This window comes from Propithecus coquereli, unplaced genomic scaffold (assembly GCF_000956105.1).
Source record: "Propithecus coquereli isolate 6110/MARCELLA unplaced genomic scaffold, Pcoq_1.0 Scaffold83, whole genome shotgun sequence".
Lineage (NCBI taxonomy): Eukaryota > Metazoa > Chordata > Mammalia > Primates > Indriidae > Propithecus > Propithecus coquereli.
The window spans coordinates 5,320,844-5,341,690 of record NW_012154507.1 but is presented as its reverse complement, the minus strand read 5'-3'; the positions used below and the strand labels follow the sequence as shown (position 1 = coordinate 5,341,690).

The following is a 20,847-nucleotide window of genomic DNA, read 5'->3' as shown; positions in this document are numbered from 1 at the left end:
TTTAATATTGAGAGTAGAAGTGCTTTGGAATTTTAAATGAAAATTCTGTGTAGGGCTGGTCCAGTGGTAGTAGGTCATTTGGCCTTATTAACATTAGTGTCACTAAAGTTGGTATACAACCCCCCACTGCTAAACTTGACTGGCTTACCAACAAAAAGAGAAAATAGTATTTAGGATTTAGCTTTCATGTTGGAAAATTTACTAGCCAAAGAATTATATTCTTAAAAGGCTTTTGAAATTTTGTTTTACTTTCCATCTAATTAGGACTTCTTTTGTCATTCCTAGGTACAGGAAAAACACTCTTGGCACGAGCTGTTGCTAGCCAGCTGGACTGTAATTTCTTAAAGGTAAAGGAATGAGTCTTTTATGCTTGTTGAAATTAAATTTTATTTGAATTGTGTTATATTTACTTTAACTTTTTTTCTCAGGTTGTATCTAGTTCTATTGTAGACAAGTACATTGGTGAAAGTGCTCGTTTGATCAGAGAAATGTTTAATTATGCCAGGGACCATCAGCCGTGCATCATTTTTATGGATGAAATAGATGCTATTGGTAAGAATAACACATTTTAAAATTTGTTCTTGAAAGTGTTAGGAAATTTTTTAAAAATCTAGAAGAATTTTTCTTCTATCTTAAACTGTAATTGTGACATGTGTAAGGTAGATAGCACAATGAATTGGATGTTATTTTTAAAGGATTCTTAGAAAATTTAGTCAATTTTAAATAAATAAGCTTTGACATTAACAAAATGAGAAGCGTTACACCAAAATCAGTTCTAATTTTGTCAGTATAATTTCTACTATTTTCATCTTAGTATTTTTAACCACACACACTATTACATTCTGTTTTTTTTTTTAAATAGTGGTTATAGAGGAAAAGAGTGATACATGTAAATTTCCAAATCTATTTTTAGGTGGTCGTCGGTTTTCTGAGGGTACTTCAGCTGACAGAGAGATTCAGAGAACTTTAATGGAGGTAATATTTGGTAAAGGGGGTTTTATGAAGAAATCACTGTTTATTAAATGAAGAACTGAACATTGCATATTTGAAGGTCAAAATATGTACAGCATTTTAAGTGAAGCATTAAATGTGAAATTTGAGAATATTGACAGGAATGAACATGTTTCTATACCACAATCATTTCTAATAAGAAAATGGCTGCTAGAAAATAAGGGTATGTACAAAATTCCATTTGGTGTACGTCTATACTATTCCGTGTGTTTTTTTGAGAAAATCAGCCATTCAGATATTTAAATTGATATTTAAATTGTATATTGAACTTCTTATATTATGAATGTGATCTTTTGTTTTATTAAGACATTTTACGAGTAGCAGACATATTAAGACTTTTGACAATAAATGAATAAAATTACCTATGATGCTGTTCGAAAATCACTCTTTTGGCCGGGCGTGGTGGCTCACGCCTGTAATCCTAGCACTCTGGGAGGCCGAGGTGGGTGGATTGTTTGAGCTCAGGAGTTCGAGACCAGCCTGAGCAAGAGCGAGACCCCGTCTCTACTAAAATTAGAAAGAAATTAATCAGACAACCAAAAATATATAGAAAAAATTAGCCGGGCATGGTGGTGCATGCCTGTAGTCCCAGTTACTCGGGAGGCTGAGGCAGAAGGATTGCTTGAGCCCAGGAGTTTGAGGTTGCTGTGAGCTAGGCTGACGCCCCGGCACTCTAGCCCGGGGAACAGAGCGAGACTCTGTGTCAAAAAAAAAAAAAAAAAAAAAATTGAGACAACTAGAAAGGTTAGATTTTAAGGGGAGAATAAGGAATTTGGTTTTGGATATATTAAATCGGAGATACCAATTAAATAACCATGTAAAGATGTTGATTGGTAATTCAATATGTATCTGTAGTCCATTGGGACAGTCTATGTTGGGAGATATAAATGTGGAAAATATCAGCATAAAAATGGTTTTTAAAGTCTTGAAATTAGATGAGATTTCCAAGTGGGTAAATGTGGATAGACAAGAAAAGAGAGTCAAAGACTGAACTTAGATAATTCGAACATACCGAATTTTTTTGTAACAAATCCTCCAAATTTTGGTTATACTTTGCTCAAAATCAGTTGGAAATTATTAATTTAAATATTCAATAAATACAGTGCCAAAAACTTAAAAAAAAAAATAAGTAATTCAAACATTGAGAAGCCGAGATGAGGAAATATCAAAGGAGTCTGAAGTTACGGTCACAGAGGTAGGGGTAAAACCAGGAGTTGACTATGTCCTGGAAGATAAATGAAGAAAGTTTCTTCAGGAGGGACTTCCATGTCAAATACTATCAATAGGTTAGATAAAGAGTTCCAAGAGTAGACTTTTGGATTTAACTCTGTGGAGGTCATTGGTAACCTTGCCAAAAGTAATTTCTTTGTAGTGACGGGGCTAAAAGCCTATTTCACATGTGTTTCAGAGAGATTGGGAGGAGAGGCATTGAGTTTAGACATTTTTTTTAAGGAGTTCTGCAGAAGGTACAGAGAAGAAATAAATGTAAAGGAAATAGAGACAAGAGGATTTGGCAGAGTTTTCTTCAAGAAATAATTTACAGCACATTTTTTTTTTTTATCCTGCTGAGAATGATGTAGGAAAGAGAGAAATTGATAATGCCCTTTCCCTAAAGAAGAATTAGCTCTCTAGTTTCATTTATGAGAATGGAGGAAAGACAGAATATATAGATGCTGATGATGACAACTTCTCAGATAGTGTAGGAACTTGTGTAAGTGTTCTTTTGAATGCTTCTGTTTTCTCAGTAAAATTGAATGTAGGCTCAGAGTGAAGATAGCAAAATATTGTTAGAGAAACGAGGACAGAGGAGAAGGTATAAAACAGTTATCTGTGGAAATGGAGAGACTGGACCTAGGGTACAGGCCAGCAAACCATGGATTGTGAGCCAAATTCTACCTACCTTCTGTTTTTGTAAACAAAACTTGTTGTAACCCAACCATGCCCATTCATTTATGTATTGTCTATGGCCACTTTCCCACCACAACAGCAGAGTTGAGTAGTTTTGACTGAGACCATATGGCCTGCAAAGCATAAAATATTTACCATCTGGCTTTTTACATAAAAGGTTTGCTGACCTCTGGACTAGGATAATCCAGTATAATTGCCAGGCAGCTTTAAAAACCCTTTAGAAGTTAATGGTTCAAGATAATTACAAATAGTTGATTATTGGCGTGGCAAAGTGGCTCATGCCTATAATCCTAGCACTCTGGGCGGCCAAGGCAGGAGGATCACTTGAGCTCAGGAGTTCCAGACCAGCTGAGCCCTGAGCAGGAGTGAGACCCCCATCTCTACTAAAAATAGAAAAAATTAGCTGGGTGTGGTGGCTCACACCTGTAGTCCCAGCTACTTGGGAGGCTGAGGCAGGAGGATAGCTTGAGCCCAGGAGTTTGAAGTTGCTGTGAGGTAGGCTGACACCATGGCACTCTAGCCCAAGCAACAGAGTGAGACTCTATCTCAAAAAAAAAAAAGTTGATTATCATCTCTCACTGTCTCATTGCTCTTATCAGAGAGGTTGGAACTGGAAAGACTAAACTGAACAAAGGATGTTACTTTATAGTTTTCTTCCACAAATATGAGTTCTTGCTAGGTGCCAGATACTGTGCTAGCCTTGGGAATTGTTGTTCTCAGGAAGCTTACAATGAACTTTAACCCGAGTAAAAGCTAATTAATGAATATGATTTCAAATAGTGATTGACATACCCTATATTGCCTGACAAAGAGCGTATCATCAGAGTTATTCACATTGTAGTAGCCTATGCTCTCTTATTTCTCTTCCTATTCTGTATCTAATCCACGATTACTACCCTAAACCTGCAGCTCTTCAATTCGTGTCTGTCATGTGGGTGGGTAGAGAGATCGCTTGTCTATTGCTGTTTTCATAGATCTGATGATAGATAGATACTTCACCACTTGAAGCTTGCACAGAAACCAGAAAAGCTAGCCAATGCCTGCTGTAGCATTTCAAAATTCCATGTGATAAAATTATTTCTGATTACATTTTTGGTATATTTTATATTTGGCTTATAGTATTAAAACAAAATCCATTGTTATAATTGGTTTTGAATGTTATAGGTTTATTGAAATTAAAGATTTTGTTATAGTTTTAATAAGAGTCATAGCTTGACAGGTACCTGAAGTTCACATGTGCATAGCTGTTTTGCTAGGTAAAAACAGGTTAAGATGCTTAAAGATCTTGACGATATTTTCTGATTTTAAAGTTTCAGAGGTGTGTCTCTTTCTGCTTGGTGCTGGTTTACTCAACAGAAGTCTTAGTTTTGGCTTTTTAATATTGTGGAATGTTAATAGAGGTGATGCCTAGTGGATCAAATTCAAAGCAAGCTCTTCAGTTTAAATTTTCCATGTGGGCATAAAGCAAGAGAAGGTCTAATTTTTTTACTAATTTCCAGTATTTATTTATTTTTTCTAAACAGATTATGAAGCAATTGTGAAGCTTTCTGATGGCTTTAATGGAGCAGACCTGAGAAATGTTTGTACTGAAGCAGGTAAGGGTTTAAAGTACAGTTTTATTATTGATTTTAATTTTTTAAATTTGCTTAAACTCTTTTTGTCTAAAAGCAGAGCTTGGGCCTTGCAAGGATTTGGTTGTATGCTGTTTTTTGGAGAATTGATTGCAGGAAGCAGGAGCATACAGGACAAGAGAGATGGAAAGAGGGAAAGCTGATACAAGGGTGTACCATTGAGGTAGCTGCTGTAGGCAAGAGGGGTTAGATTTTGAAGAGACCTCAGAGAAATGTACAGAGTGCCTTCCAGGATTACCCAGCTGAAAGATGGGAGACTGGAACATTTATTTACCAGCACTCATCTCCCATTGGATGAAATTTGCCCTTGGTCGTGTTAACTCCTTTGCAGTTCTGGATACTTTAGGGCAGAATGTAGATAGACAAGCATGTGATAGAACACTGGCCCCCTGAAGTAAGTCCGAGTCTATACAGAACTGTCTACCTTACCTGTGGCTGGAATCAGAATGGGCCAGCACCAAAGGTGTCTGCTGCAAATGGAAAGTGTATGTTTTCTGATACTAGTCTGTGAGCAATAAACTTTGAAAAATTGATTTCAAATGAATTATGTGATCATGCAGTTTGTGTAAAACGTAGTAGTTTTTAAATACAATTCTTTCTGTGGATTGTGTGATACTAATTTTTTCTTTTTTTGCTGTGTGATACTAATTTTTTTTTCACATCTGCATTGTGTGTAAAAATTGTGTGATACTGTTTTTATTTCTGGTACCAAGTAGCTTTAATACCCTACCTAGAGTTTAGTTTTTTTATTCCATACAGAATCTTAAAATCAAAAAAATAAATTTTTATGGTAGTTTTTATAGTTACTGACTTCATAGGTTGTAGATTTTTTTTTTAAGTATTACAAGTAAGTGATTTCCTCTTTTCATATCATGTTTAGCCTTATTCTAACATTTCCTGTAAATTCAATAGTATTTAAAGAGGCCGCTTAGGCGTGGCCTCTCAATAGGAGTCTCTTCATGGGTACACTGTGACTCAGTGTCTATGTCAAAAAGATCTGCACATCTAGAGACTCTGTCAGTACAAATCAGGGTAAATCATGCTCACAAAGGCTTATTGATAAACAAAACTATTAAGACATAAACTTACCATGTAGCTTGAAGTAATTTATGTCATTCTCTTTCCAAAATCAAAACCAGACCAAATTATTATGAGAAGATTGCTTTCGTGAAATTGGAATCCAAACAAAAGCAGTGCTCTGATCTTAAAGGCTGATGATATCAAATTGTGATATACTTTTTTCCCCACATATTTAAAAAAATTTATCTTATTTTCAATAAAGAGCTATAACTTCTGTGTGGATTAAAATTTTAGTTTTTTAACTGGGTGGGACATTCACATCTGGAGACATACTGAAATTCTTGTTTGGTTTTCTTTTTATTAGACTTCAACCCTTTTTTGTTAACATCTTTCTATACGTTAAAATACTCTTGATTCAACTGTGGTTGCTCTTTCCATTCAGGTACTGACATTGTCTTCCTTTTTGGATTAGAGTGCATCTTTTTGCAGATTTACACCTTCACTAAACAGTGATTTGGAAATAGTCACACACACAAGGTTTACAAAAATAATTTACCTACTTTAGCTGTAGCTTTCTAAACAAGTTTTGAAACTTCATTGTTAAAAAATCAGCCATTTCTGGCCGGCGCGGTGGCTTACGCCTGTAATCCTAGCACTCTGGGGGACCAAGGCGGGCGGATTGTTTGAGCTCAGGAGTTCGAGACCAGCCTGAGCAAGAGTGAGACCCCCGTCTCTCCTAAAAGTAGAAAGAAATTAATCGGACAACTAAAAATATATAGAAAAAATTAGCCAGGCATGGTGGCGCGTGCCTGTAGTCCCAGCTACTCGGGAGGTTGAGGCAGAAGGGTTGCTTGAGCCCAGGAGTTTGAGGTTGCTGTGAACTAGGCTGATGCCACAAAAAGAGTGACACTCTGTCTCAAAAAAAAAAAAAAAAAAAAATCAGCCGTTTCCATTCACCTGACTTCTGGGACAACATAGAAGGTTTCCTTATATAGAAATCTAGAAAGGAAGTATAGGAAGTAACCCTTGAAATCTTTTATTCCAACTCCCCCATTTTATGTAAGTGAAGATTCAATACAAGCAGATCCTCAATGGAAGTATTAGGATTTGTGTAATATTAGTATTATAGGTAGTGATACCTTTCCAGCTTTCATTTACCATGAATTAGGATTGTCTCAAAATCTGGGACCTATATCCATGACATAACTAATGTTAAAAAGAAAAAAACTACAACTTTTATCCCTTTGTCAAATAGTATTTGACAAGTAACTTGTCAAAAATTTTAAAGAAAAAATTGAGTTGTGATACTTGAACATGAATCTCATAAAAATATTAATTCATACATAAATGAGGTACATTTTAATACATGAATAATGGCTCTGATTTTTGCTAAAGTCCACTGTTGTCTTTCTATAATTTCCTATTCTCTAAGCCTTTGATTATTAACAAAGAACAGCTTTCAAACTTACTGGAGGTCTTCGTTTTTTCCCATAAACGTGCTTCCTTTCTCCAGGGAATCGCTGCCTATCGTGTTAAAAAACTACTCACTTAAAATGTGTATGGGTTATTGATAGTTTTCATTTCTTTTGGTTTTTGATTTTTGTTTTTATTAAGAGTGACCATTAGATATAAGGACTGTTCAAGCCATATTTAAAATATTCAGATAATTGTCTCACGTGAAAATAATCATCATAGCTATGGGAATTAATTGAACAAAGATAGTGGTTTTTAACAAATTAGAACTATTGGCTCAGAAGTAAATCTTGGCTTCTTCACATTTACTCCATAGAATTATGTTATTTTGTTTTCTTATAATAAACATATCATTCACATGTGATATTTAGCAAGCATGTTGTTTTATTCTCCATAGGTATGTTTGCAATTCGTGCTGATCATGATTTTGTAGTACAGGAAGACTTCATGAAAGCAGTCAGAAAAGTGGCTGATTCTAAGAAACTAGAATCTAAATTGGACTACAAACCTGTGTAATTTACTGTAAGGTTTTTGATGGCTGCATGACAGACATTGGCTTACTGTAAAAATAAAGTTAAAATAATGTATGTATTGGCATTGATCTCATTAAAAGTGTATGAATAAAAATATGTATGAGTAACATCATAACAATTATTAATTCAGTAATTCAACTCTTAAGATTGGTAGAGAAGAAATTTATATGTGTGTTAATGTTGCATTTATTGCAGCAGAAGTTACAAAAGAAGAGTGTGTTGAAGCTTTTCGTATTCGCTGTGTGAGCATTTTGTAAAACATTGAAAATAGTTTGAGATGGTAGTATAAGGGAGCATTTCTTATGACTTATTTTATATTATTTGTTTTCCTCATCCTAAAAAGTTGAATAAAATCTGTTTGATTCAGTTCTCCTACATATATTCTTGTCTTTTCTAAGAGCACATTTACTATGGTCCTCTAGGTTCTTCACTAAGTAAACTATTGATGACCCAGATGAAGTTGTATTTAGATTATAGATTTTTGAATTTTATTTTGAAATAGTACACACACTGGTGTTCATAAAATCATCCTGTTATACATAACATGGATCTGTAAGGTAGGTCTATATATATTCTACCTTCCAGAAACTACTTTTATATTCTTAACTGTTATTACATGATTTGATAGCTAATTGAAAAAATACATGCATATCCATAACTTTTTCTAGATTAATATTTGCTCACAAATGTGACTGTGTTTTCTTGATTTATGTGAGATAATAGGTCCCTTTGGAGAATGTCGAGGTCTAGACCCTCTTCCAGGAAAAATTGTCACAACACAATTTTGCATATACTATAATTTCAGGAGATTTATTATTTCCCAAGCTCATCCACGAACTCTATAAGTACCTGGCTAACAGTGTATGATATAGGGGATGCTGATGTCAGAAATGTTCAAAACAAAATTTCTATTACCTATACACAATTCTTTCTCATGTCATGTGGCAGTAAGAGCTTTAACAAATTATGTAAAGGAATCATCATTGGGCATCAATTGAGATTATCTTATTGAAGGCACTGTTAAAAGACACTCAACTTCAGTTTCATAAACCTAAAGAACCAAAAATATATGAACTGGTTAATTACACAATCATTCTTCAAATTAAAAACTTACTAGAGTAATATGTGCTTTTTTGTAATTTTAAAAGGTGAAAAACAAAATAGTGATAGAGAAAATGAAGCACTTAAGTTGGCCATCTGATACTCATTATTAAAACAGTTCTATGTGTGGGCAGTGCGTTGTGTAATATGACAATAGAAAAAAGAATGTAGGGGTAGGTCTAAATCAAATATGTGATCCTTTCACTTTTATCCATTGTAATTTGCAGTTAATGAGTGACTATCTTGCCTTTTACTCTTATGCTGGCAGTACTTTAAAAAATCAGTTTGGTGTACAAATCTTTTTAGTGTGGGTTCTTCCATTTCTAAGCTAGAGTTTCCTCATCTGTTTAAAAAACAAAAAGGATAATAGTTTCTTTCTAGGCCCAGAGAGTATATTCCTAACTTTTATTAACAATGTAGTATTAACTCCCTTTAAAAGACATTGAAAGCCACATAGTTTCATATATTGAAATATTAGTAAACTAAGAATTAACGGGAGAAACCTTAAGAGTATCGGCTACAATTTACTGAGAGTGAGGTATCAGTTTCCCATCTGATGACCTTTTTAAATTTGCCGTTTTCTTGGGATTTTCTAGTTAATCTAAACTTAGTTGTCATATTCCCGAGTATTCTTAAAATATCTTTAAGAATTTTTGAAGTATTGAACTGTTTATTTTCTGTGTAGCACAACGTGATTTTAAACAGAACTCTTCATTTATTACTCCTTTGGTTATAACCTCACCACAGATGGCGTCGAATTCTGAGAGGGGAGAAACTATAGCTTTCCCTTCGGATGCCAGTTTCTGGTGGGTAGGGTGTTTTGCCCGATTGTTCTCTGACTAAAGAAGGGATCTACGTCCTGTCTGGAAAGCGCAGAACTGCCTTTCCCAGGCCCCTCCCTCGTTCACTCCTAGCGCAACCCCGCCTCCTCCTCTCTGGGGGAGCTCCGGTCGAGGCGCCTCCGAGGCCCCGCCCCCCGCGTCTGCGCTCTCGTGAAGGGGCGGAGCAGGGCGGCGGCGCACTGACACCTGGCGGCGGCGGAGGGCGGGCCGAAGGCGAGCGTGGGCTGGGATTGGCTGGGGCGGCGTGGGTGAAGGGGGCGGGTGGAAGGAGGGGAGACGGTTGTAGGGCTCGTGCTTGTGCCGGATCCTGGGCCGCCTGGGGGGCGCGGAGACTCAGGGGGAGGAGACGGCAGCGGCATGGCGGCCGGGTGTAAGACTCCCAACCCTCCTCTTCCCCGCTGTCGCCGTCGCCGCCTCTGGGGTCGCTGGGACCCTCTAGTCTGCGTGTGTTAGTTGTAAGCTCGGGCCGCCCGTTTGTCAACCCTCTGCTCCACCGGCCCTCCTTCCTTTCGCCGCCACTGGCAGCTCGAGGGTCGAGCCGGCGGGATAGCACCATCCCACCCCACCCACCAGCCTGCGGGCCGGGACCATGGAGGACGTGAAGCTGGAGTTCCCTTCTCTTCCACAGTGCAAAGAAGACGCTGAGGTGAGTCTGTCCCATGACTGCCACGCACAGGCCTCCCCTTGTGGCTCCGGCCGAGGGGCGACCCAGGCCCTAACCGTCGCAGCCTCCAGCTGCATAGGAGCCCTGCCTCCTGAGGGCGTCCCGGGACCTCTGGGGCAGAGCGGTGGGCTCTGACTCTGAGTTCCTCTTCCTCTCGAGACCCAGGCGGAGGGGCAGGGGCTGGTATACAGAAATTTGATGAGATGAGAAAAAGCAAATCCCTTAACCCCTAGTCTCGGCATCTACGACTGACTTGGAGTAAAGTTCCCCTTTTATTGCCAAAGCAATATGAGGGTAAAGTTGTTTTTAATCTCAGTTTGAGGAATATCTTTGGTGTCAACAATTCACTTGCGGAACTCGTGGCCCCACATGTGGAATAGACCCCGGGCCTGAAGTGTGCTTGGAAGTGCACCTTCGAAAAGTTTCCCAGAGTTTTTTGTTTGTTTTTAGGCAAAGCTATGACCAGGAGAATAAAATGGCTCAAAGCTAGCTCATTTGAATCTGAAAACTTTAATCAGAAATTTTGCCCTTTGAAGGAAACTTAGTATTGAGAGTAAAATTCTTTATACTTTGGTCTCCTGATTTCTAATTCGGGCCTCTTTTACTCCACCTTATTTCTCTGCGTATCGTTTCTATTGGGATTTTTTTTTTTTTCACGTATAGCTAGTTTAAAATAGTTTATGGTATTGCAGACCACTAAATTAGAGTTTTCTGGAGGCTAAATTAATAACAGGACAAGGATACTCAGCTATGCTTTAGGAGGATCAAGAAAGCAAGCTAAAATGAGTTTACACTTTAACATACAATAATGTGAATGAAGTGGGGTATGCTTTTATATCCTCAAAGTGATTCATTAATGTCAGCACCACAAGCAACCTTAGAAATAATGTAGAGCATTCCCACATTCCAGGTGAAGAAATTGTACCTTAGAATAAGTTGTATGCAGAGGTAACACAATAGCACAAAACACAGGAGGACCTTGGCCTCCTGATGCCTAATTCATTTTTCTTTTTAATACACCTCAGTTCTTTTCTGGCCTAATCTTAAAAGTTCTAGTTTAAATTTTTTTCAGACTTTGCATTTAATCTTTTATTGTGTATATAATTTTGTATGTCTTATCCTTGCAAAAATTATAAATCCTTGCTGGAAGTATAGCTGTCATCTTTTCCTTGTGGAACTGTTGAAAGTACATTCTGTTTCTCTACGGTACCAGATGTGTGTGGGTTTTTCCCCCACATACCAAGCAATTCTCTAGCAGACACCAGCTGGGTGTCCTATAATTCAGTTCAAGTCAGTCCTGACACTTACCTACCTTAAGTTAGAGTCAGATACCACAGGTTCATGGTTCAGTCCCACAGAACTGCTCCTCACTTCGGATGCCAGTCACAAGTAGTAGCTTGTCACCTATACTTCTGACCCACTGGCTGTAAATCACTGTTCCCACTAGCCCTTCCTTAGGTTCAGTTAATTTGCTAGGATGGCCCACAGGACTCAGGGAAATACATTTACCGGTTTATTATAAAGGATATTACAGAAGATTCAGATGAACAGAAGGAAGAGATGAATAGGGTGTGGAGGAAGGGGCATGCCACCATTCTGGCACTCTAGGAGGTCAGCAATCCAGAAGTTCATCAAGTCTTGCTGAAGAGTTTCTGCGCTTAATCTCCAGCCCCTCCCATCTCACCCTGCTTTCTACAGAGGTCAGTGGTGCATCAGGTTGAAAGTTCCAACCCTCTAATCACATGGTCTTCTTGGTGACTGGCCCCACCCTTCATTAGTATAAACTCATTTATGCTCATAAGTGGCTTATATAAATAACAAAAGACATTCCTATTACTCAGGAAATTCCAAGAATTTTAGAGGACTGTGACAGAAACTGGGGACAAAAAACATATATATGTTTCACATTATATCACAGGGACAGAAGTAATGCTTAAAGCCTAATTGATAGTGATGCAAGTATTGTCTCCTGAAAAGCAATTCATTCCGTATTTCGTAGCATTGGATGTTTGGTCTCTTTTGGTTACCTGTAACAAAACCAGCTCAGACTAGCTTAAGCAAGAAAAAAAAAGAAGTAAGTAAATTCAGAAAAGTAGTGGTGCAGCTAGTCTCAAGGACTTGACTAGATTCAGGTATTATAATGCATCAGAACTGCCTCTTGTAAGTACTTGTCTCTACTTTCTCTCAGGGTCTTTGCTTTGTCTCTGGCTTCTCCAAGATGTGGAGCTTGGCCATCAGCTGCTCTGGGTCACACCCTTGTAGAGCTTGTTTACCAAGGAATAAAAGCACCCCTCTCCTAGCTGCAGTGTTTCAGATCTAGGGGATTGGCCCAATTTAGGTCATGTGACCACACTTTGGATCAGTCACTATAGCCAGGAAGCAGTGAATACAGTGAGGGGCCCAGTCTAGGTCATATCCCTAATTCCTTCGCTAGAGAGATGAAGTTTATCATTGATAGCCCTCCCACTAAAACCATGGGAGCATTTCCACAGATAGAGGGTGCTTTCTGGGCAGATAAAATTCTAAATAGGGACCACATAAATAAAGTGAATATAGTGACTCATAATAAACTGACTAATAAAACAGAATGTTAATTTTCTAATTTCCAGCGAGATATATACAGTGTCAAATGGTCTTAATGTAGTTAGGGTGACCGACCAGCATTGTTTCTTCCACACAGGAAATGCTACATGGAAAGACAAATTATAGTCCAAATCTTGCTTTAGTAAAAATGAAATTCAAGTAGATTTTAGTGAATGCTTTTAATGATTAATATGACCAGGCTGTGATAGCTTGATGATTCTATCACCTCTGTAAGAATATTACTTCCAAGTTTCTTGAAATACTTGTCAGGGTATTCTTTATATAGGAGAGTGCTAACAAAAATTTAGTGCAAATCAGTCAGTTTGCAAAAAGATTGTCACTCCTTTGCTTAAAAGTTTTCCATGATTTCCCATTGTTGTCAGGATGATGTTCAAACCCTTAACATCATCTCTAAGGTCCTGTGTGATCTGGCATCTGTCTACCTCTAACTTCATTGTGAGCTACTCTTCCCCTTGCTCATTTCTCTGTAAATCCTATCCATATTCATCTTCCCTCAGTTCCTGGAATGCTTTAATTTCCCCCCTGCCTCAGGGCCTTTGCATTTGCTTTTTTCCCCAGCCATGGTGCCAGCACTCCCCTTGCACTCACCTAATTAATGACTTACTCTTGGGTTAGATCTCACTTTAGGCAAAATTTCTTCAGAGAAGCTTTCCCTGATTTTGCCAACTCTTCCTGCTCCTCTCCTTGTCCTCCAGACTAGTTCAGTTCACCAGGTACTGTAGCACTTGGTACTTTTATACCTACCTTTATAATGGTTATCATACTTACAATTTTTGATCATTGTTTATTTTCCATTGTAGGCTGAACTTTTCATAAGGAGCTTAGTCACCAATTAGTTCCTGTCTTATTTGCCACTGTTTCTTTTATTTAACATAGTGTCTGGGATATACCATAAACTTAACAAATGTTTGTTCAAGTAGTGAGAGAATCTTGATTGGTTTTACTTGGGGCAAGGTAACAGTAGTATTTTAGTTGTGAGGAAATAAAAAAGAACAACTTATAGTATCAGTTTTTAAGCAGATTAGTTGTATAGCTAGGGGTATTGATTTTATAATTCAAAAATTAATGTGTTATCTTCTCTTCTGATAGAAAGCGAAGTGTAATTTATTTCAATTGCAGTTTAGCAACTTAAATGTTACCCTTTCCATTTTCCTTTTTCTTTTGATTCTCACAGTACAGAATTAAAGATAAGAATGACTTAATATCTCTGTCTGAGGATCCTTCTCCTAGATCCTTTATTTAGAATGGTGGTTTTTAAGCCTGACTGTAGAGTAGAATCACCCAAGGAGCTTTTAAAAAATACCCATACCTGGGCTTTACTGGTGCCAATTCTGTTTTAGTTTGTCTGAATGGAGCCTGATGTTGAATGGAAGCAGACAATTCTAAAGCACAGCCAGGTTTAAAAGTCAATAATTTAGAAGTGTCTTACTTGAATGTGCTTCTGCTTCTCCATTCCCCTGACCTCCTAGCCCTCTCTTTTTATTTGAGTGAAAAAAATCTCCTTTCCTCCTTTGGTTTAAGCAAAGGTTGAGCTAGGTATGGGAACTAAAGGAAAAAGACTTATTTAGAGAAACTCTAATACTAATTTTTCTATTTTGTGAATTGTTTCAGCTCAGGTATAGTATTCTCATAATTCTCCCCTCAACCCCCTGCCTATATAAAGTTTGTATTCTATCTTAGTGTTGTATATATAGGATTGAGTACTATCCAAGGTTCCAGAGGTCCCTGAGCATCTTGGAATGTATCTCCCATGCATAATTGGGCACCACTGTATTTCTAAAAGTTCCTGTTTCAATCCACCTGATCCGTCTGATGATAAGAATTAAGTTTTTATTTTATCTAGTGGTTACAGTATGTCCTTCATTGATGCATTTATTTTAGGGTCTTTGAACATTTTTGTAACATTTTTTTTAATCCAGATGCAATTTTATAGATCATGTAACTTTGCATTTTATAAGAAAGAAGGAGAGATTCTGAAGGATGTTTTAATATGTGGTACCTTCCAGCTCATGTTGATTTTGTCTTATGTGGCTTGCTTTGGTTTGGTAAATATGGTTGAGCGGCTTGGCTAATAAGTAAAGTTTGGGAAATTAATTCTACTAATTAGCTACAATAGTTAACTTATTTATAATATATCATTGGTGATTATATGGGGATTCCCCCATTAATACTGCAGTCTCTAAAGTGATGGAGTTTAAGAGTAGCATGAGCAGGCTGAGTGAGATTAAGAATGAGTGTGATACAGGTAAGACTTGGTTATTAGACAAATGTTCAGACAGATGGATATCTGGGAGAGCAAGACTGTGAGCATGAATGACATAAAATCTTGATCCAAGCGTTAGCAGGATTCATGGACAGGGCAGGTTTAAGGGCATGTAAGTAGTAATCAGGGTTAGAGCAACAAAGAGGATGGAGTATAAGTCAGGATCTGATGATAGCACCAGGAATAGTTCCAAATGAAATTTTCTGTGAGAAAGCTTTCTGAGTTTCAAAGGATCAATTAAATCTTCCACATACACACTCATACCCCAAGACCGTCTTTCATGTTCTATTGTATACAGCCTTACAGGAAACTCAAAATATCTTTGAAGCCTTTTGCTTAAAAATTCAGATAAATTTTGCATTCTATCCCATATGTTCATGTTTGTTTTAATATACAAATTATTTAAGTTAATAGCCAGTGAAAATACTTTTTCCCCCCAAAAAAATCTTTTGGTAAAATTGACATTTTCAACAAAAAACATGTCTCTCCTGTGGCTTTGAGTGCCTTCTGACATACTGCCAAGTGAAGGAGTTCTGGAAATGCCACCCCAAAATATGACACCTTGGTATGTTGATTACTTTGAGCTGAAGACACTTGAAAAACAGCAAATGCAGGGAGAAGCTTTCTCCGAACTCCCCTTATCTGCCTAAAGACAGATCCTCCAAAAGGAAGTCAGTTTCCTCCCAGGGAATTTCATCTACCAGGAAAGGTTAACTTTTATCACAGGAGAGGAGAGTATAGGTGGACACTGTACCCAAACTTTGTCACATACTATCATCTATTCTTCTAAAGACCCATTCATCTTTTCCAGAATCATTTACTCTCCCTACATACTCCCTCCCCTGTCTCCTATGAAGAGGGTATATAAGATCATAAATCTCACTGGTTTTTTGGGTATTCACTTTTTCTTTCCTGTGATACCCCCATGCACATAATAAATTTGTATACCTTTTCTCCTGTTAATCCGTTTATTTCATAGTCTCAGTTATTGAATCCTCAGTGGGTAAAGTCTTCCCTACTCTATGCAAGTATTCCCCAAAATATATGTACACCATTCCTCTATATGTGTTGCCCTCTTCTTTTTTTTTTTTTCTTCTTTCATCATGTACAATTTAGTGATTTCACTTTAGGTAAACTAAGAAGTGCACATTTCTTTCATTGCTTTTCTTTCCCACAGCTCTGACAAGTTGCTTCAAAAAAAAAAAAAAAAAAAAACAACTGACTGCTAATACTCCTGGAGAATCTTAAGAAAAGAAAAAAAAAAATCCGTAGAATCTAGCCATGGATCACTGAAATGCCCATCTGTTGTGTGCCTGTTCTGTGTAAGGCACTATGCTCTATGTTAGGGGTACCATGACTGAAAAGACAGGGTCTTTGGCCTAAGTTCTTAAAAAGCTTTTCTAAATAAAAAGATTACCATAACATATTAGTAAGTTAAACATCTGTACCCCCATAAAATGCTGAAAAAAAAAAAAAAAAAAAAAAAACAACTGACTGCTAATACTCCTGGAGAATCTTAAGAAAAGAAAAAAAAAATCCGTAGAATCTAGCCATGGATCACTGAAATGCACATCTGTTGTGTGCCTGTTCTGTGTAAGGCACTATGCTCTATGTTAGGGGTACCATGACTAAAAAGACAGGGTCTTTGGCCTAAGTTCTTAAAAAGCTTTTCTAAATAAAAAGATTACCATAACATATTAGTAAGTTAAAGAAGCAAGTAAACATTTAATTTTATTACATTTTCATTTCTGCTGACTTGTAAATTATATGCTTTATTTCTATTCTGTTAATACCTGTAAATTAATCATTATTATTTTATGTAACGTTTGCCATAAAGTTCATTCTTACATTGAAAGGCTGTATAGTGTATTAGTTAAGAGGATGATCTCTGGATTCAGACTACCTGGACTTGAAATAAAGTTACTTGAGTTCTCTGTGCCTAAAATAGAAATGTAAAATAGACAATGATAGTACATTTTCTTGAAAGAACATCTTTGAGAAGGAACTTCTGTTGGTAGTAAACTCTGTTTTTGTGTGGAATTGTCTTTTATTTCACTCTTGTTTTTGAAAGATAATTTTTTTGAGCATATATTCTTAATTAGCAGTCATTTTATCTTGCCACTTTCAATTATTCCTGTCTTCTGGCTTCCATTCTTGCAATCGAGAAGTTAGGGTCAGTCTGATTCTTTCCTTTGTATGTAATCTGTCTTTTGTCTGTATGCTCTCTCTTTTTTTAACAGAGGTAAAATTTATGTAGAGTGTGATCCATAGATATTAAGTGTGCAATTCAATGAGTTTTGATGAGTTTACACTAATGTAATAACTACCACCCCTATCAAAATACAAGATCATTTCTATCAACATATTAAGTTATCTCATACCCATTTCCAGGCATTCCCTATTCCATTCCACAATAGGTAACCAATAATCTGATTTCTATCAACAGAGATTAGTTTTCCCGTTTTTGAACTTAATATAAAAGGAATCATGCAAGTGGACTCTTGTTTATGGCTTCGTTCACTGAGCATAATGTCAGGGAAATTCATCCATGTTGCTGTGTTTATCAGTAGCTCATACTTTTGCTGAATACTATTCCATTTTATGAGTATACCATGGATAGACATTTGAGTTATTTAAGGTTATGATGAATAAAGCTGCTGTAAATACTCATGTACAAGTCTTTTTGTGGATATTTATTTACATTTATTTTTGGTAAAGCCTAGGAGTGGAATTGCTAGATAATAGGGTAGGTGTATGTTTAATATTTCATTTTATATTTCACTAGCAGTATGTGAGAATCCCAGTTGCTCCACGTCATCACCAACATTTGGTGTTGTCAGTCTTTAACCATTCTAATGGGTGTGCAGTGGTATTTTGTTGTGGTTTTAATTTGCATTTCCCTGATGACTAATGATGTTGAATACCTTTTCATGTGCTAATTGACTGTTTATATATCTTCTATGGTAAGAGGATGTCTGCTCAATTTTTTGCCTATTTTTTAAAAATTGGGTCTTTTGTCATTATTGATTTAAAGGGATTATTTATGTATTTTGGGTACAAGTCTTTTGTTGGTTGTGTGTCTTACAAATGTTTTCTTCCATTCTGGTTTGCTTTTTCATTTTCTTAGTAGTGTCTGTCATTGAGCAGGTTTTTTTTTTCCCCCTTTATACTTAGTTAAGTCTTTTTTGGTTAAGTCTTTTGGGCCCTTGCTAAGAAGTCTTTGTTTTTCTTAAGATTGCAAAGATAATTCTCCTACGGTTTCTCCTGGTTGTTTTATCATTTTTGTATTTATGTTCATATATTCATGAAGGTGTGTGACCATATAGAACTTGTATGTGGGATCAGGATCAAGATTCATCTTACTTTCTAAACCTCTGTCCAGTTGTTCTAGGACCAATGTTGAAAAACCTTTTCTTTCTCCATTGAATTATCTTAGTGAGTTTCACAAAAATTGACTGCATGCGTATAGTTCTTCTGGACTCTATTCTTTTCTATTGTTCTATTTACTTTTTGTCTGGAAAAAGAAATTCTTTTTGTGTTACAGTTTCACTGATTACCTGTGTATTTCTTTCTCTTATCCTGCTTGGGATTTATTGGGCTTCCAGAATCTGAGGCTTCTGAAATCTTTAACCAGTTTTGGAAAATTCTTGTATCTTTTGTAAAATTATATCTTCCTTATTTTCTCTTTCTTCTTCTGGAACTTAGATTCTGTAGATGTTATTCTATCTTTTGTGTCTATTAACTGCTCATATTTTCTAACTCACAATTTAGATAATTTCTTCAGTTCCATTTTTCTAGTTCATAAATTCTTTACCTATGTCCTATTTTCTGTTTAACTTATCTGCTGATTTTTATTTCAGTTATAATTTTCATTTCTACATATTCTATTTGGCACTCAAAAATCAGTTTCTTAGTCCTTGGTTATACTTTGATACTCTCATTTATTCAACTGATTTGTACTTTTTATTATTACTTATAATATCTGCAGTCTTTGTGTGATTCAGTTGCTTCTTCCTGTGGTGGCTCATTTCCTTTCTTTTTTAAAATCAATTTTTGATTGTGAGCTCATTGGACTTTATTTGTGTGAATTATTTCTGGTCTGGGTTTAGGGTGTATTTTTCCAGAGAGAGTTGCATTTGCTTCTCCCAAGCATCCAGGAACACTACCTACCCAGGACCACTTGACATTAAATTCTCACTTGGCCTCACAAAAGTAATTGCATTCTAACCCCAAACTTGAGTGGATGCCATATTGTGGTTAGGAAGACCCCACTCCACCACTATTGCCACCTTCTACTCAGAGCCAAAACTAAGAAAAGCAAAACTACTGACTTCTATGGGATGTGATGGGTTGGTTTGTTTGTGTGTTTGTTTGTTTCCTTCTCTAGTTCATCTTTTACTGAGGATGTTGCCTTTTGGGGTCCCAGCTTTTTGGTCTTGATCTGATTTCCTGCTTTGAGTAGATCCTAGGCTTTACCTTACGTCTTTCAAGTATATTACCATTTAAAATAAGGCCATGGTGAGGATGTGGAACAACTAGAACCCCCATACTTTGCTGGTGGGAGTGTAAAATGGTTTTGGAAAACTTGGCAGTGTCCAGTAAAGCCAGACATAGGCCTAACCTGTGTCAAGACAAAATTACAACATATTTAGCTTGAAGATCAAACTGGCTTTTAAAAGTGATTCATGAGTTGGACAGCATCTCATCTAAAGATTTAGAAAAGGCACTTTGATGAGCTGAGCAGAGGAGATTGACTTTACACAGAAAATGGCTAAAGAAAGCAGAAACAGGGAACAAAAAGTAGATTGGTCATTTCAAAGTTACTTTCCTTATAGGGTTAAACAGGAAAGACTTATTGTGCCAGTTCAGGTTAACTGGGCCCCCTTCTGATTGGTTCCTGTGAATCTTTTGTTTTTTGGAAAATTGGCCCATTTCAAAGTTCTGTTTGATTACGTGACACTAAGCACGAGTGACTGCATCTTGGTTTTATATATCTGGTCTGTTGGGCCTAGTGCAGGAGCTCAATCCAAAACAATGGCATTCCATAAATTTCATTTAATACCTGTGGTTCAGAGAAATGAATCCATATATCCACCAAAGAGCATGTAAAAGAATTTTCATAGTACCTAAATTCATAATTTCCTAAAACTGGAAGCTACTTAAGTCTCTGGCAATGGGAGGATTAGTAAATTGTGCAATATTCATGCAATGGTATACTGAACAGCAATAAAAAGGAACAAACTGCTGACAAACAACAACATGAATGAATCTCACAGACATTAAGTTGCGTAAAAGAAGCCAGACGTAAGATAGTACTGCTGCATGATTCCATCTATATGATATTCAAGAATAGGCAAGACTAATCTGTAGTGATAGAAGTCAGTGGTCCCCTCTGAAGAATGGGGTATTGACTGAGGAGAGGCATAAGGGAACTTTTTGGGATGATAGAAATCTTGATATGGGTGGTGATTATGTAGGTGTATACATTCGTAAAAATTTGTTGAGCTCTATATTTGCAGTTAGGCAGTTTACCACCTCCTTTTTAATACTTCAATTATAAAATAACAGAAAGAAATTTAGGGTCATGAAAGATTAGCAGACCCTCTCAGGACATCCTTTGTTTAATTGCTGGGTATTTTCTCTTGGGTGAGGGGGGTTTGTTTATCTGGGGATTTTTTTCACTCTTTTGTTCACATATGCATTTATAGTCTACTTCTGCTACATTGCTGAGTACTAGAATCTCGTTTTCAAGATTAAAAATGTTTTCTATTTCTCTTATTAAAAAGAACTAAAAAAA

The 20,847-nt window shown here is 36.7% G+C and overlaps 2 protein-coding genes across 2 annotated transcripts in view; both read left to right on the top strand.

Moving 5' to 3' along the window:
• PSMC6 (proteasome (prosome, macropain) 26S subunit, ATPase, 6) overlaps positions 1 to 7,955 on the top strand; it is a 32,130-nt gene extending 24,175 nt beyond the window's left edge. Inside the window, exons 10-14 of the mRNA XM_012663744.1 lie at positions 265 to 347; positions 429 to 552; positions 914 to 985; positions 4,443 to 4,514; positions 7,441 to 7,955. Coding sequence (XP_012519198.1) covers positions 265 to 347; positions 429 to 552; positions 914 to 985; positions 4,443 to 4,514; positions 7,441 to 7,559 — 470 coding nt within the window. The 3' untranslated portion in view covers positions 7,560 to 7,955. The remainder of the gene's footprint in view (positions 1 to 264; positions 348 to 428; positions 553 to 913; positions 986 to 4,442; positions 4,515 to 7,440) is intronic.
• A 1,839-nt stretch (positions 7,956 to 9,794) lies between these two features.
• The window catches only part of STYX (serine/threonine/tyrosine interacting protein), a 32,671-nt gene continuing 21,618 nt past the window's right edge, over positions 9,795 to 20,847 (top strand). The window contains exon 1 of the mRNA XM_012663743.1: positions 9,795 to 10,165. Coding sequence (XP_012519197.1) covers positions 10,109 to 10,165 — 57 coding nt within the window. The 5' untranslated portion in view covers positions 9,795 to 10,108. The remainder of the gene's footprint in view (positions 10,166 to 20,847) is intronic.